Source organism: Lissotriton vulgaris, chromosome 6 (genome assembly GCF_964263255.1).
Source record: "Lissotriton vulgaris chromosome 6, aLisVul1.2, whole genome shotgun sequence".
Classification (NCBI taxonomy): domain Eukaryota; kingdom Metazoa; phylum Chordata; class Amphibia; order Caudata; family Salamandridae; genus Lissotriton; species Lissotriton vulgaris.
In genome coordinates this window covers 1,151,613,855-1,151,630,248 of record NC_141694.1, presented here as the reverse complement: position 1 = coordinate 1,151,630,248, position 16,394 = coordinate 1,151,613,855, and the positions used below count along the sequence as shown (strand labels likewise).

At 40.6% G+C, this 16,394-nt stretch overlaps 1 protein-coding gene across 2 annotated transcripts in view; it reads right to left on the bottom strand.

The window, feature by feature from the left end:
- Window positions 1-16,394, bottom strand: part of THUMPD2 (THUMP domain 2 tRNA and snRNA guanosine methyltransferase) — a 268,497-nt gene that overhangs the window by 154,424 nt on the left and 97,679 nt on the right. The window contains exons 4-5 of one of the 2 annotated variants that reach the window (XM_086927226.1): window positions 15,096-15,173; window positions 4,395-4,447 (exon numbers count right to left, since the gene is read on the bottom strand). In XM_086927226.1, the coding sequence (XP_086783352.1) occupies window positions 4,395-4,447; window positions 15,096-15,173 (131 nt within the window). The remainder of the gene's footprint in view (window positions 1-4,394; window positions 4,448-15,095; window positions 15,174-16,394) is intronic. The other variant, XM_086927227.1, reaches the window with a different exon arrangement.

Sequence of the window (16,394 nt, the reverse complement as noted above, 5' to 3'; positions counted from 1 at the left end):
TAGAACAAATGACAAAAAGCAGACCCATTTCCTAAGGTGTGACTGATTGGATTTTTAAATACTGATTTCTGGAAATATTTTTCGCGGATCTTTCACACTAGAAGGAAGTAAACTACAAGCCTTGAAAAAGCCCTGTGGGCGAAACGCGCGTCGGCTGCTTGCTTCCAGTGATATATGACAATAAACAAACTTCAATCCAAGGAGACCTGTCTGGACTATCATATCAATACTTTCTGAAGACTTTAGTTGTTTTTCTGGACTATATCATACAGGGCACCGAGTTTGCCAAAATTGTGTCAAGTAATATTGAGACTACTATTCACTGAAATAATGAGAAGGGTGTGCTGAGGTATTGTATTTTTGCATATTATATTACTTACACAACCTTCCTGTACATATACCTAGATCCAATTTTCACACATTACAAGCTACCCTAGGGATCTTCACCTGGAACAAGGGCAGATGGGGAGTCGTGCTGTGCAATCTACAATGCTGGTGGACAATAGGGGGCTGAGAGCCTCAAACTTTGAGCACTAATACCTAGCGGCACAGCTCCAGTGGCCAGCCCGCTGATTCGCAGGACGCAACACAGAGGAACTGGGAGCACTCTCTCCTAATTGCGTGCAGTGTGGCAAACAGGAAACTTCCTTCCACAAGCACAACCCACTCTGGAGTGTAATAACCTGCTGCACATAGGACACAACAGTTTCCATTGCAACATGCACCTCATGCCACCCATCCCTCAATATTCACCTGAAATTCAATTATGTTCCATCACGTTGTTCCACAACATGATTTAGAGGGGGGGTCTGCCCATATGGGAGGCCGCCAGGGTGGGCAAATTGGGAGCACTATTCCATGACACACACCCTTCGATCGGATGCAGGTAGATATTGAGCTGCTGGCTGGTCACTTCCTGGCACATAGCTGTCTACTAGCTGAACTGGGCCGGATGTGTCACATCACAGATATGGAGCTGGACAAACACCCACTCATACATTTTGTAGGAAAGTAGGATCTGCTTCTTATGGTTACCCCCACTTTTTGCTTGATGCAATGCTGTTTTTGACTAGTCTGACTGGGATCCTGTTATTCAGCATCCCAGTCTATCTGCTTTCTGCCTAAACTGTTAGGTTATGTACTTAGGTACACCGCAGATTGGATCCTGGGGTACCCCTGTCAGTCCCTAGTAAATGGTACCCATGGCATATGTACCCCAGAGGTCTCCCATGAGCTGCAGCATCTATTATGCCACCCATGAGAGACCATTCAAAAGAAAGAAGAAAAAAAGATGCAAAGGTTTGGGCGAACAAGCTTTTGTTGAAGTACATAAGGCCAAGGACTACAAATGGTCCTGCAGGAAGCCAGGTGTTGCAGGCCAGTGAACACGAGAAAAGTATCTGAAGGGACGGGAAGCAGAACTGAGCCATTGCAGCATCTCTCTGAAGCAATGGGAACTGAGTGAGTCTTCCTTAGCGGAATCACAACTATCCGTTCCGCTTTGGCAACAGATATTACATACCAACTTGCACACGATGGGGAAGCAGAAAGCAGAAAGATTGCCATTGAATCCTGCGCTGGGTCTGAGCGGATGGTTGTGGAGGAGCCGAAGGATGTGGTTCTCACAGCGCCTGGCCAAGATAGGGTTGCCCAGATACTGAAAGAGGTAAACTCTTACAAAACTTCCATGGAGGCGAAGATGTTGTAGCCACAGAGGTGGGCCTAGACCAGGAGAACGAACACAAACTGCGCAAAAGGATAACTCAGGGGGAGTCATCCCTGTAACAGTTGTATGCCCAGACAATGGACCTTCAACCGCAGGTACAGGAGCTTTCATACCGTATTTGCATCTAGGAGAACAGGGTGGAAGACATAGAAGGCCTGGAGCTCTTTAAATCCTTTTAGAAGAGGCTCCTCAAGAATTTGGCTTGACTCTCTGGCAACACTAATAGCAATAATCCAAAAACAAAGTTGGGAGCCTCTGGGCAGAGGCACGTTCTGGGCCTTGCCCCTTTTCAACCTGGACTGTAAGATCCCAGGGAAAATCATTGCAAACTGCATTCACTTCTGTCTGTTGCCCTTAATCCACCCGAACCCATGCAGATTTGTTCCAGATACGAACACTTCCTCGAATATTAGGTGCCTCTTCCACATATTAGATGGGCAATCGAAGAATATCTCAGGGCTTTGAGGGTCTAAGGCATTCAACAGTCTTTCCTGGTCATATCTCTTTGCGGCCTTCCGCGACATGGGGTTCGGTGCTGAACTATTAGCCTGGATTCAGGTCCTGTAAGCAGCTTCTATGGCACGAGTAAGAGTTGGATAAAAAGATTCAGAGAAGTGACACATTGACAGGGGCACCTATCAGGGTTGTCCAGGATTACCCCAGTATTTGGCTAGGAACTACTGGAGTGCAGACTGCTGGCACTGGGTGGTGAACATGAGCTGACAGTGGCGGACCTGCAACATATCATATCTTTATACATGGGTGACATCCTGATTTGCCTCAGATCAGATACCAGTTATGCAACTCCGATTGCTTTGCTACACTTTTGTGACGTTGTGTAAATAGACAGAAGTGTTGCATTTCTCCTTGGACGTATATGTAACCTTTTTGGCTGGGCTTGCACCACACGAGGTCCCAGTTGCCATGCACACCTTCAAATATCTGGGTATATGTGTCTACAGAGACCCAAAGGAAGTCCGCGAAGGTGGTCACCTCGCTTCACTCATCAGGTTCTGGCAGAGACTCCTGCTGTCGCCCACTAACTGCGTCGCACTGGCAAAGAGGATTGCCTTGCCGTTACTTTTGCATGTGGTTGTCAATGTCCCCCCTGCAGTTGCCTCATGCAGTTTCGTGATTTAAATGGATGGCTCCGGCTTTATCTGGGAGCAGGTTAGGTGTTGTGTGGCCCTGGAGAAATTGTACTTACCCATGGCAGAAGGTCTGGGGGTCCCACATTATGCGCAGTACTGCCACTCTTTCTCAAGGTAGTGGTGTATTACTGATCCCACTACCTTCATCAGAACCTCTTTTATGGTTTTGGCCGTTTTTTGCACAGGTTGGGGTGGCTGGGCACCAGTTGCCGTGATGGGAGTCTCTAATGTGGCCTTGGAAAGTTGTTTGCAGAGGGGAATCACTCTTTTCTTCGAGGAACTCTGAGAAAAACGCAGGATCCCTGTGGGCAATTTTGACGCAACCAGCACTTAGAGGCAATAGGAAAAGTGTGGGGTGATCTGGAAAAACAACCTGAACCAGCGGTACACATGCTATTGATGGGGAGTTTTACAAAGCATGGGATTACTAACATATATAGGGCATTGCGACAGAGGGTGGAGCCGGTGTTTCCCGGACTGAGACACAGCGGGAGTCAGGACTTACAAATTGACCTCACAGATGCAGATTGGCATCAGGTTCTGTGTCGCATTTAAATGACCGAAGAATGCACACCTTGAAATTATTCCAGTTTAATTATGTCCACAGTACATACCTGACACCCTTCAGGCTGCACAGAATCCTCAGCACTATGATACATAAACGGCCCCTCTATGGTTCAGACCATGCAGACTTTCACTACATGACTTGGCAGGTGCAGCACTACACCTTACTGGACTGACTCCTGCGACTATGTTAAAGGGGTAGACACCACATCAGTATCCCAAAACTGGCGTGCAGGATTACGGCCCTGTCCTAAAAGCAACAAGGCTGGGAATAAATGTATAGACTTGGCAATTTCTCTGACATGACAAGCAAAAGCAATGATTTGGAAAACACCCCCTACTTTGGGGCTGGAAGCTAGAGCTCCACCGCTTGGCACTGACCAAGGGCCATGTGACCGAGCCAGTCAAGGTAACCAGATCACAGGGTGGGGGCCATACTGCTAGCACAGGAGCCTGCCTCTGATCTGCGGCCACCGTGACTGTCAGCTGCCTGATCTTGCCCCTTGGACCTGCCACCTGGGTGGACAAGTCATATTGGTTCCTGTGGGGAAAGGCGGGAACATTTAACGTTGCTGACATCTCTCCAACCAGGCGTCTGGCTGCGAATTACACCGACCATCCCAAACACCCAATCCCCTCACTCCCTGCATATTCCAGTACACGCAACACCCACTACAAATTTACAATGATATAACAGAATTGGTGGTGGCTGCCTCACCCTTCCACTGGGAGTTGTTACACATATGTTAAAACACCAGACTATGAACCAGTTACACCCTGTATCATGTATTGTATTGTTGCTGTAACACTTTACGAAAGACTGTTTTTCACCGAGCATGCACATGCCTACTGTCTTTCTTGATATGCAAAACCTTCAATTAAGAGCAAGAAACAAAGACGAGACTGACATCTTTCAAAGATGCCCTTCAATTACAAGTACTTTAACGTCCTACCTTAAGAGAGGGAATCCCACCACAGATTGATCATCATTCAGATGTACAAAGATCTACAAGAAAAGAAGTACAAAAAATTACTTTTTGTCTTATTATGGCTATGCAGTTTACAATCAACTCAACAAGAGACCAAGGTCCAAATGAGTTAATGTGAGCATTAGATTACAAAATACACAATACTGATAGAAATAGTTTTAGATCATTCTAATCTTCTTGTTTGGCTTTGGTTAACATACTGCAGACAATGTTGAAATGGGCATGTGAACCTGCCGTATTATAGTAAATGATTGTGACATACCTATCTTCGAGTTTCTTGTTAATTTTCTGGTCGAGGTTAATGATCAACTGGATATTAATTGCCAATGTACGCTTTGTCAAGTGCTTTAGTTCAGAAAGCCAGCCAGTGGTTGAAAGGAGTTTCTCTTGTGCAATTTACAATTTTAGCTTAACTGGCAAAGTCAGTAACACTGGCTTTCCTGTGGTAATTATTGCAAATGCATCAAGTCTATTTGAATATGTTAGCAAAATAAAACCAGGCTGTATCGTTGTTTCTCTTAAGTACTATATTTAAAAAGAACCACAAGGGCAAAAGGACTACAGTGAGGTACACAAATGAGGACATTCGTAGAGGAAACGAAAACATAGATACAACCAACATAGAAGAAAGACAACAACAGCACATAGAACTAGTGACAAAGGAGAACAGTGGAACACAAACGCAACACTGAAAGAGAAACACAATGACACATACTATTAGAACCATATACATGCCTTCAATCGAAGCTCGGAAATTAAGAAGTAGTCTAAGTAAACTTATGATACACCGCATCGAGAAATGTTTCACAATGCTGTATAATATTTGTCAGGTGGTAATTTTAAAGAAAGTAGTGTTCAGGGTAGCATTTTCCCGCAGAACAAAAAACGATTTTCTCCAAATAAATAACACGACTCAATCTAGAGAATTAACATAGTTCATTATTAGAATATTTTTCGAGTGAACATTTAATTATAATGCAGACAGTGTTGCTTCTAAAGGGGAAAGCTTTCAATTAAATCTTTATTACGGTTTGGTTTAAAAACTAAAAAAGATATACATTACACATTAAAAACATTTAATTTGATAACCTTCCAAAAAAGGTACCGCTAGACCAATGCATACTTATTAGGAATCATATTTCCAATACAAGACCTTTCTTAGCCATTACAAAAATAAATATAGATAACTTTGCAAAATTAAAAATTTTAAAAGACATTGAGAAGTTACATCAAATCTCATTGTAGGTTACCAAGACTAAGGTATCATTTGTGGCATCCATAAAATAAACTTCATGGTTTACGACTCTAATAAAAAGATTTTAAAATAATCATGATATAAGATATATATGAAATACAATATACAGAAAAGAGAGCACATTTTCTTCAGTACAATACCGGACTAATATGATATTAAGAGTTAATAGCTGACAGTGAGTTCCATATGTACTAAGTAAAGTGCAAATGCAAAAGCCGGTATACTTCAAGTATTCTAAACTAAAATTTCAAGCCTTCCTTTTTTCTGATTAAACTTACATCCAACAGGCACCTACTAACACTGAAAACCACTACTTGAGATGTATCTGTTCTCGGTATTCTTTCTGTCTCATAGCAGGATCTTGTTCCCAATAGCCGGCAAATGGGTTTGATCCATTTCCTTGAATATTTTCTGTACGCAGGGCAGAAGAATAGTAGATATAATTCATTTTCTTTTGAACCCGTATGGCATAAGGAACAGCATTAAGTAATTTTATCCCTATGTTTGCAGGCCCATTTTGATGTATTCGAATTTATCTGTAATACACTGTATCGAAGTTTCGGATATAAAGATTTTGCCAACTGCCGCTGCACTCCGTCCAAGAATGGCTTGAAATTCGAAGTTGGTTTCATTGAAAGGAATCGTATTGTTAGTGTACCTGTGGCTGAACTATGGGACAAGCAAGCTATCTTGAATGTAAGTCCAAAAGGTTAGCTTTAATATCTTTTTTGAGGCCATAGACAGTTCAGAGGGGTCCTATCAAAAATTCTTACGTCTTAATTTATGAAACCAACCATAGACATGCTTCAACCATGGTAAACCTATACCGTTTTTGAGCCTAAGGATTTCCTCTAACCCTTTTTTATAATGGAAGAGTTCAACAGTAGACCACAGATGTACCCAGAATATTAATGGTCGTAAAATTGCCTTATAATCTGTACAGCGTATATTTAGGTCCATTACAATGGGTATTAGCGGTGTACGCATTGGAAAGTTTAGCAATTGTCTAAAACACGTATTTTCACCCACCATAAAAGTGTTTTTACTTGAGGGTCCCCACAGTTCTGCCCCATATAAGGATGCTGATTGTGCTCTATATTTATTTACCTCAAGGGCAGGAGATACCACTTTAGACATACTACTCTCTTGTTTTTTTTTACTATTGGTACAGAGTTTTGGAGTAAAATAGTCTTACTTTTCTCCAATTGTGGTTTGCAAGTCATTTTGGTATCCAAAGTAATACCTAAATAGTTAGAATTATGCACATATTCTAGCTTCTGATTTTTGACAGTTAAGTTCTTTTTAAAAGATTTATGTGGATTAACTACCATATATTTTGTTTTGCTAGAATTTATTTCTAGACCCTTAGCCTCGCAATATACCCCGAAAGTGTCTATTAAGCTTTGTAACCCTTTAGGGGTTTGAGATATTAAGATGGTGTTGTCTGCAAATAAAAGCGCTGGTACTGGCATCCCTCCCCTAGCTTGGGAGAATCATGTTCGCACTCCAATAGATATTAAGGAATGTTGTTTACATATAATGAAAATAGGGTGGGTGCCATCACACATCCCGGCCTTACGCTCCGGTTTACCTGAATAGATTCAGGAAGCTCGCCCCTCTGGCCCCATCTAACCCTTGCAAAATTGTCCTCATGTCATCTTATTATCTGCAAGAGTATTTCCCCCAGTACCCCTAGTTTTTTTGGGGGGATTTCTAGACGAGATTCCTAGGGATGAGGTCGAAAGCAGCCTTTAGGTCAACAAAGGCGATGTACAGATGACCCTTCTTAAATACTGTGTGTTTCCAACTCATGCAGAGGAATCTAAAGACCTGGTCAATTGTGTAGTTTTGGCTCTAAAACCTGCCTGATATTTTGATAAAATGCTATTTTCCTCAAGCCAATCATTCAATTTTTTTTTAAATTTGCCGTGCATATATTTTCTGTAAAACATCTAATAAACTAATTGGTCGAGCATGCGAAGGGTCTTGGCAGTTACCTTTTTTAAAAATGGTTGTAATCTCAGGCCCTTTCCATGATTCCCGTATGGGGGCACCTGCAGCAACTGAGTTATATACAAGATTAATATAGGGGCCCCAAACCTCTTTATCATGTTTCTATAAATCTCCTGGTATCTTGTCTGGCCCTGGTGCCTTCCCCGGATTAACTGCATCTATTGCTGCCAATGTTTCATCCAAACTAAAATATAATGGAGCTATGGCTTGGATGTTACATAATCTTGAAGGCTGAACTCTATTTCACTCGTAGATATCGAATAAAGGTGAGAAAAATGGCTTACCCAAGTTTTTGCATCTAAAAAGAGGTCTTTGCTGCATCTTTTTATTACCTTTAGATATCAGGCGCAAAAAGCCTGAGTGATCTTTGACTTTAGCTGCATTCATTAGTTCAGTCCAAATATCATCCCAATTTTTCTTGGTTTGGATTAATAATCTCTTGTACTTATTCCTTTTATCCCTTAAAGCCGCTACATTTTTTACTTTGGTTGCCAAAATTAGTTCCTTTTTTGCCTCAGAGCATTCTTTGTTATACCAGAGGTTATCCAGATTACTCACATCTGTTATCCCCTTTTTACGTTCTTTGGGGATCCTACTTAATATGGGTGTCAGAGCTTCTACCAATACCTGGTGTATACTCATAATTGGAATCTCTGTAGCGAATGAATCTACACAAGGGGAAATAGTCTCTGCAAAAATATCGTAGATCTGCTTCATGGCCACTTCATTACCCCCTGTGGAAGGCCACTTTAGGGCTCTACAGTTGTTACTTGGTAATGGCTCAGTAACACTACAATTGGTGTCTCCTACCCTCAAAGTTGCTGGCTGAAAAAGGTGGGCAGCAAGAGTCAGACATAGGGGATAGTGATCGCTCTCAGATCTGTCATCAACTACCAAGTCATGTAGAATTGACCATAAAGCAATCGATACCAGAATATAATCTATACAACTCTTGGAATTACTCCTACTAAATGTGGGAGCATTCGGGCTATCAGAAGACAGTCGGCCATTACAGGCTCAAAGACCATGTCCAGAACCCAGTCTCAATAGCGGTGCCACGGCAGATGTACAGGGTGCTACCGGTCACTTTCTAACGTGGAAATATTATTAACCATACCTTCTTCTTCGAAGATATTTTCAAATCCTACCACAAGTTCAAATTTACGATTAAAATCACCCCCCACGATTACCACTGCCCATGGGTTAAGTGAAGATAAGAATTGATCTAAATGTTCAATAACCACAGATTCCCTACTCGCTAAGCTAGGTCTGCTGTAGATATTTACTATGACACATTAATTTTTATCCGGTGTTAAAAACTTTATTCCCACAATGTCCTGAGTTAGGTAGTCCACCTGCTTTATGTCAATACCTAGGGTAACATTTATCCAAATAACAAGACCTCCTGAGGGCCTCCCTCTAACCGAAGGGGTGGCAACAACACTATATGTTTTGAATCCTACTTTGTGGGGTATTTCTAAAGCCCATGTTTCTTGTAAAAAAATTATTTCATTTTGTCCAATATACTCCTGACACACTATATTCCCTTGATTTCTTTTCAACTCTGCAATATTCCAAGAAATCAATCTTATCTCTGTTTGGCATTCGTCCCTACTTTGTTGATTAGAAACTCCTTTCCTTTTGTTTCCTAATCCTAGAGTTTCCTGAGATTCAACAGCAAAATTTGAATTGGAGTTATATTTGGAAATGTCCATTCCATTATTTCCAGAAAATAGGATGAACCAGCCCCGTTTTCCACGCTCACAGAGAACTTTGCCAAAAGGGAGGCTTGCAAAACACCAGGTGATCGCAATGGAATGTGATCGTTTGTCACATTCACTAGACACCATGAATTTTGTTTCTGATCACATGATGAGGTTGGGAGGTAGTCAAATGAGGCATGAACTTGCCCCGCCAATAATAAAATTATGAACAGTGGAAGCCACATCTTTCTTCCAAAAATCTAAAGAATATTGCCTTCTTCGGGTTTCTGGAAGAGAGGTCAGGGTCTTTGTTCTTGTTTGCAAAATTCAGTTTTAGTCAGTGTCAGGTTTTTTTGTGTAAATGGTCTGATTCAGTCCTGTGTCATGCCACATGTGACCCCCTACATGATGAATACTGTGAAAAGAGTTCCCTGCAGTGTTCAGGTTGTTGTTGGGTGTTCATGATAGTACTCATCGTTTCATGCTGTATGTCATCCTGCATTCCATAAAATGTTTTTACTTGTTCTGAATGGCATCTTTCAATACTGTTACTTGCCACCCATTTCCCAATTTCAGAGCCCTGGAGTTGAGGTCGAAGAGAGTATTGGTTTTTCAAGGTGCCTGTCAGTGTCATTAATGTTTCAAGGCTATATATTTATCCAATAGTGGCCTCTTGGCAGAGCACACCCAGGTAAGCTCGCATATGTGCAATCTGTATTAGGATTTTGTGTGGCAGCAAGCAAAGCTAGGCACTGCTTTTGAAACAGTTACTGTGGCTTGAATGTCTAGAATGTGGCTGATGTAACTGACATTCCTACTGGCCATGTTGTTTATGTTCTTGTCAGTACTACTATACATTTTATTTTTAAATATGGTGTATTGTGAATGTTGTTGGTGGTAATTTGCATTTTAGTGATAAACTGGGACACGAGAGGAAAGTTTGTTTTGGCACTTTTATTATGGTGTCTGTTTTATTAGAGCCCTTTGATATGTTATTGCTCCTGGTTATTCATTTTTTTGTAATTTGTGTTGCTTGTGGAACAGCTGAAACTGTTGGATTTTGAAACATTTTACTCTGTTTCATCACTTCTTTCATTTTGCATTCTAGACTCCAACAGATACATGGGTGGGGTTGACCAGCAAAGCCAGATGCTTCAGCCCTACAATTCTGCACATAAGACTTTAGTTTGGTTTAAGAAACTAGCTGTGCACCTATAGCAAATGGCAACGTGCAAAGCATACGTCATGAAGTGCTATTCAGCTCCTGGATGCAAGAGGCGCTTTCTTGACTTTGAGAAGGCTTTCATTTGCAAACTTGTTTCAGTTGATGCTGAATCTCTTCCAACTGATTTAGAGTGCATTTCAAGGTTGTCTGGCTGACACTTTCCTGCACTTCTTCCTCCAAAAGAGGGGAAACATCAATCTTACCCAAGATGTAAAATTTGTGAGAGAAAGGGAATCAAACACGCAACCAGAAACTACTACCCCCAGGGTCCTGAATAAACTGCCCTATGCCACCCAAATGTTTTTTTTTGTATCACACAAAGGAGAACATTTGGGAGACTTCTTGAAAAAGGAAGATTTGTAGTAGTACATTTCAGGCACCGATTCTTTACAGATTCTATCATATAGAAACACATTGCTTCTTGTCTGTTTGCCATGTTCATCTTCCATCAAAACGTGGTTGATGTTCCAGCAGCTCTCTGACAAGTACAATACAGTCAAAGCACTTCACATAACTCTGGATGAGACAAATGGCACGTTGTAATACAGTACTATGTGCCCCAAATCCTAAAGCCATTAGTAGTTTTGAAAGCGATCTTTAAAAAAACTCAAGACAGTCTGCCCCAAAAGGTTTATCTTAGTCTCAAAAGAAGATATGCTTGCACAATCTAAGGCATTTAGGCCACAAGACATACTCGGACCCCCACCCCCAACTTATATCCACACACTGGAAGGAGTTGGATTTAACACAGTGATGAGTTTAAAGGCACACAAAAGAAATTTTCCTGAGCTTTAGGTAGGAACCAAGAGCAGGATTACTAAGGGTTCACTTGGCACGCATACTGTATTAGTGAGGACCTCCAGGGAGGCAACTTGTAAAGCTTAGCCTAGGTTTCTTATCATTGGGATGTCATAAACTTTGTTGAGGCATCGAAACACTTTATGTCTGGCAGTATGTGTTGAGAGGTGTCAAACTTGGCTCAGTGGTCTTGGGATCTGGAAACCAGGTGTGTCATGGGTGTTTGCTGATTCTTCAGGTGAGGTCTTGACCCCCTCCTTCTTCACCTACCTTTCTTTCAGTTTTTTCTAAGAGACTTTTAAACAAGACAATTATCAGCTACTGTTTTGAAATTGCTGCACACCTACCGCTATTCAAGCCCATCTCACTGTGTAAAGATCCTCTATTATGCTGCCTCATGAATGACATCTATCTCAAGAGGCCTTCTCTTCCTTTTTCCCATACCCATGGGACATCTCCATTATCCTATTTTACACTCTGGCAAGGCATCTACTTTTCTCTTTCAAAGATCTCTCTCAATTAAGCGTGCATCCTTACCAGGTCTCATTTCCTGTAAAACAGCTTCAGACAGAGGATCCCTTACTGTCTCTGAGCTACACTATTCCAGTAATAAAATAATTTTCGACATTTCAGATCACAACAAAATTATTTTCTGATCCACTCTCTTAATATTTCCCCTCCTCTCTTCTTTGCAATGTCAGCTGTTTGTAGGAAGCTCTTTCTCAAACTTCTCCCCTCCACTCCACTCTTTCTGACAAGCTCCTAACCTCCTTTTGGGATCCTGGTTTCTAGTGTGCTGCACCACTCTATCTTGCTTAGTCAGGAAAAGTAATCGGGAAGTTAGTGTCAATTATTCATCCCCTGGTGCTCACTCCAATTATGGAGCAGTAGCATCCAGAGCTCTGGCCCAATGATGGAGAACATCTTTAGATCCGCAGACTGGTCGTGAGCAGAAGCTTTGAACTTGCATATGCACTCTCACGATCTGTTACACAGTAGATATTTCCCTTGGTTCAATAAATAGGAAATCTAAGATTTTATTAAGGGCACTGAGGCCAATACAGTATCCCTTTCACCATTCTCATTGGGTACTGTATCTTTCCTCAGCTGTCACCTCATGGTGCAATCCTTTTTGATTTATTCTTTTTAATTAACTGAGATGTCATGATACATTGAGGTATCCTAACTAATATACTGTCTGTCTGCCCTTTTCATGACTAGAGGTATTAGTTGACTTCTGTACAGATAACATTTTGCCTTTGATGACTGATTTCATAAGAAAAGATAGAAAAGTTTGAGAAACTAGGTGTAGCTGAAATGTATTCCAAAATGTTGCCCCTGCGGAGAAGAAGGCTCTTTCTCTAGTGAGTACTCTGCAAGTAACAGGAACGTGGAGACGAAATTGGCCTGCTGCTCTGAAAGAGTGCTAACTAAAGACAAGTGATGCCAACGGACTTATACTTCCAAAAAGGTTATTTGTTGAGACCGATACTGCTAATTATCCTTCTCAAAACATTATGGATTGTACAGAATCAATCTCACATACTATTATAACGTTCATCTAGTGGCTATTAAAACCAACTAAAAATGGAAACACACAAAAGATTGTTATGATTTGTAACTTTTTCTTTTAAAAGTCCTTTTTCATTTTTTACATCATATCTACAAATCAACTAGTCAAACAATTTTTAATCTTGTGTGAAACAATCTCCAACATTCAAGAACTGAATTTTTTTTCTTTTGTTAACCCTTAATCCATGGGTTATATATGAAGCCCAGTTATTTATCTACAAGGAAAATACTGGCAATGTCTTTACTGGACTAATTTCCGTTTTCGAACACCCAAGTATCAAGGAGCATAAGAAGCAAAAATCAATGTCTTTGTAGCTTCTATACCAATAATACTCCTAAGGATTGTATCCAAGAAATTTAAAAAATCAAAAAACGGTGTCGAAATTGGTGGTAACTGTCAAAGAATGAGTGGGGAGGTGATACCAGCTTAATTTTAAAGCCAAGATGCAGGAAGAAGAATGCAGAGCCTAATGAACGATGTTTAAATATTCCAAAATAATATGTTTCCGTATTAGGAGCCAGTTAAGTTGTTGTAAGATAGCGGAAAATATGTTTCCACTTCTTGCAGCCAGCGGAGTCTGGCAGCTGCGCTTTGGATGAGCTGGAGATGACTTTCTTAGGCAAGCCAAGGTAGATTTAATTCCCACAATCCTGCATAGATTGCACAAATGTGTTGCTGATTTTGATTTGGAACTTGGAAACAACCAAAGATAGACTGTTTCTTCAACATGTGATACCATTTTTGAACACCTCCTATATTTTAATGGAGTAATTTGTGACCGGTGTTGAACTTTGGTACTACAGAGGGACAACATTCACATTTCTTAATCTGTAGGCATTTGTATTATTTCAAACATTTCATCCAATGTTATATTTCAAGTGCCATGTAATGTAACACTTTATCTGATAATTCATTCCACATGTTTTACATAATACTTTAAAGGGGTGTTATAGTTAAATCCATGGCAACAATCATAAATCATTTTTGTTTCTTAAATTCACATTTCATTCATAGTTTTCAATTCTGATGAAAAAAAGGAGAAATCAGGAAGTGTAAACATTGCTAAAATTCACATTTAGAACTCTAGCCTAATTCATATGGTTCAACCACTGATGGTTCAATGACCGGTTATCATAGCAATATGATATATAGGGTCTCTAGATGAACCAGAGACACCTGCTGCATTCCATGCGCATTTACATGTGATTTTAACAATTAAACCTAAAGAATATCACCTTTCTGTCCTTCTACAGTGTACTGGTATGTATCCACACCCCATTGTGCCTTCCTTCTCTTTAGTGGTACCTTGGTTATTTTCATATTTAGTGGATGTCACTTTGCATGATGTGCAGTAATTAGCATGGTATCCTAGTTCAGTCCATTTAGTGTTTATCATTTTATAGTCAAGTCAAGTCAAGTCAAAAAGATTTATATAGCGCGCTACATACCCGGAGGGTCTCAAGGCGCTTGAAGAAGGTTATTAGAAAATAGTCTAATATGCATTAGAACGTATGCCTGAGCAAAACATGATTCTCTGAAGAATGCCTTGCAATATCAGATGAGTTCGTACCGCCTGTTTTAAAAATGCACCAGGCTGATAGACCAAGAAAGATAGGGAACGTAGTTGCAGTAACAACTAGGCAAGATTTGACCTTTAAGGTAGGAATCCTGTGCTGGGGGTCAAGTGTTGATGCCCTGACTCTTTCTATTAGAATCAAATCTATAGGCTTTAGTTTTTTACTTTTATAATGTCCATCCCAATCGTTTGTTATCCAATGTGATAGAGAAGTAGGGAAACCTCTGCCTTAAATAGAAAATCTGACCGTATTAGAGGACCTTAAACAACAGATAGACATCTCAGTAGGTCCAGCCAAAAGAACACAGGGGTGAATTAGCAGTTTCTACAAGGTTTACCATTATTTCACATCCATGTTCTGGAAAAATAGGAGGAAATAATGGTTTAAAGCTACAATCGTTCTTGTGAAAAATACATGTTTAGGAAGCGCCGTGAGACTTTTAAATATGTGGTTTTATTCTTAGAAAGGAGTCAAAGATAAGAGCAATAAGTGTCGGAAAGCTGAAAAAAATCATTTTGTACCTCCAGATCCGGAGCCCTCAGTTCTGTTTTCCAGCCAAACTGCTTTATGAGGGCTATTCCAATCATTCGTCCCAGTTCCTGAAAAAATAAGCAGTGTATTTTTTAGAAATAGATGAGCCGTCGAAAAGATTATAATAATGATGTTTAGTGAACATTCAAAATCATTTTAAAAGTCAAAAAACAGAAGTGTGATGTCAAATGGGTGTCATAAAGATGCCCCACCAATTACAAGGTGCCACTCCAGCTGCTTGAAGCTTCACTTGAAGCATCTCGTTGCTGCTTTCCCTGTTCCAGGTTGTGCCTGAGGTGTTGGCGTGGGTATGGCATGGTGACTAGGCTCTCCTAATTTTGTAATATCCAACAGCCCGACAAGTGTAAACTTGACAAGATATGTGTAACTTGGCAAATGAGAGTTGCACAAGCAGACTTCAATTCCTTTTCCCTGGCAGAGGCTTAATCAAAGGACTGGTGAAGCAGACTGCGGATGCCAATGTGTTTGAATCAGTGCATTGTTGCTACACGGAGAAGCCAGCCATTCTAGAAGCTAGGTACATCGCAAAAATGCATTACCAATGGATGTCAGATTAAGCCCAACATAAAAACATTGTAACTAATCGCACAAAGCAAGAAAACACACCCACTAAAGATTTTGCTTATTTATTAAGCTTCATGGTAATTGCCCTTGCTTTGTTAATAACACACTTTGTCAGTGCGAAGCTGCAGACCATTAAGCATGACATATGAAGCATGCCACCTAGCAGTATCCTCAGAGACAATAAGGACCCCTGATGCTAATCTAGTCAGTTGTCAAGTGTATGTGAGCTGGGATGATGGACTCTCGAAACCCAGGAGCTTTAAGATTCGATTCACACTATCTTCAGTACATTTGGGCACACTAAGCTAATAAAGCTACTTGAAAGTCCATGTCTCTCGATTGTGTCATAATTTCATTGAGGGCCTTCCCTAAATGAGGGAAGAAAACGCGTTGGCTGCTGTGTCTACATTGTAAAAAGAAGAAATATCATTTTTGAAAAGTAAAGGATTTTACCAATGGAATCGTATGATTGACCTAGTCTTCCTTGTAAAATTCTTGGATCCACTTACTAGGAAGTAACTTAAATGCTGTTTGTAGAGATTGTTGCTGCAGCCTCTATATCAGTAATTTGGTCATATTAAGAACGCCTTCTATACCTCCAAGATCGTCTGAGGGAAGTAAATGCGTTAGCTGGTGTGTCTACATTGTAACAAGAAGAAATATCCTTTTTGAAAAGTAAAGGATTTTACCAATGGAATCGTATG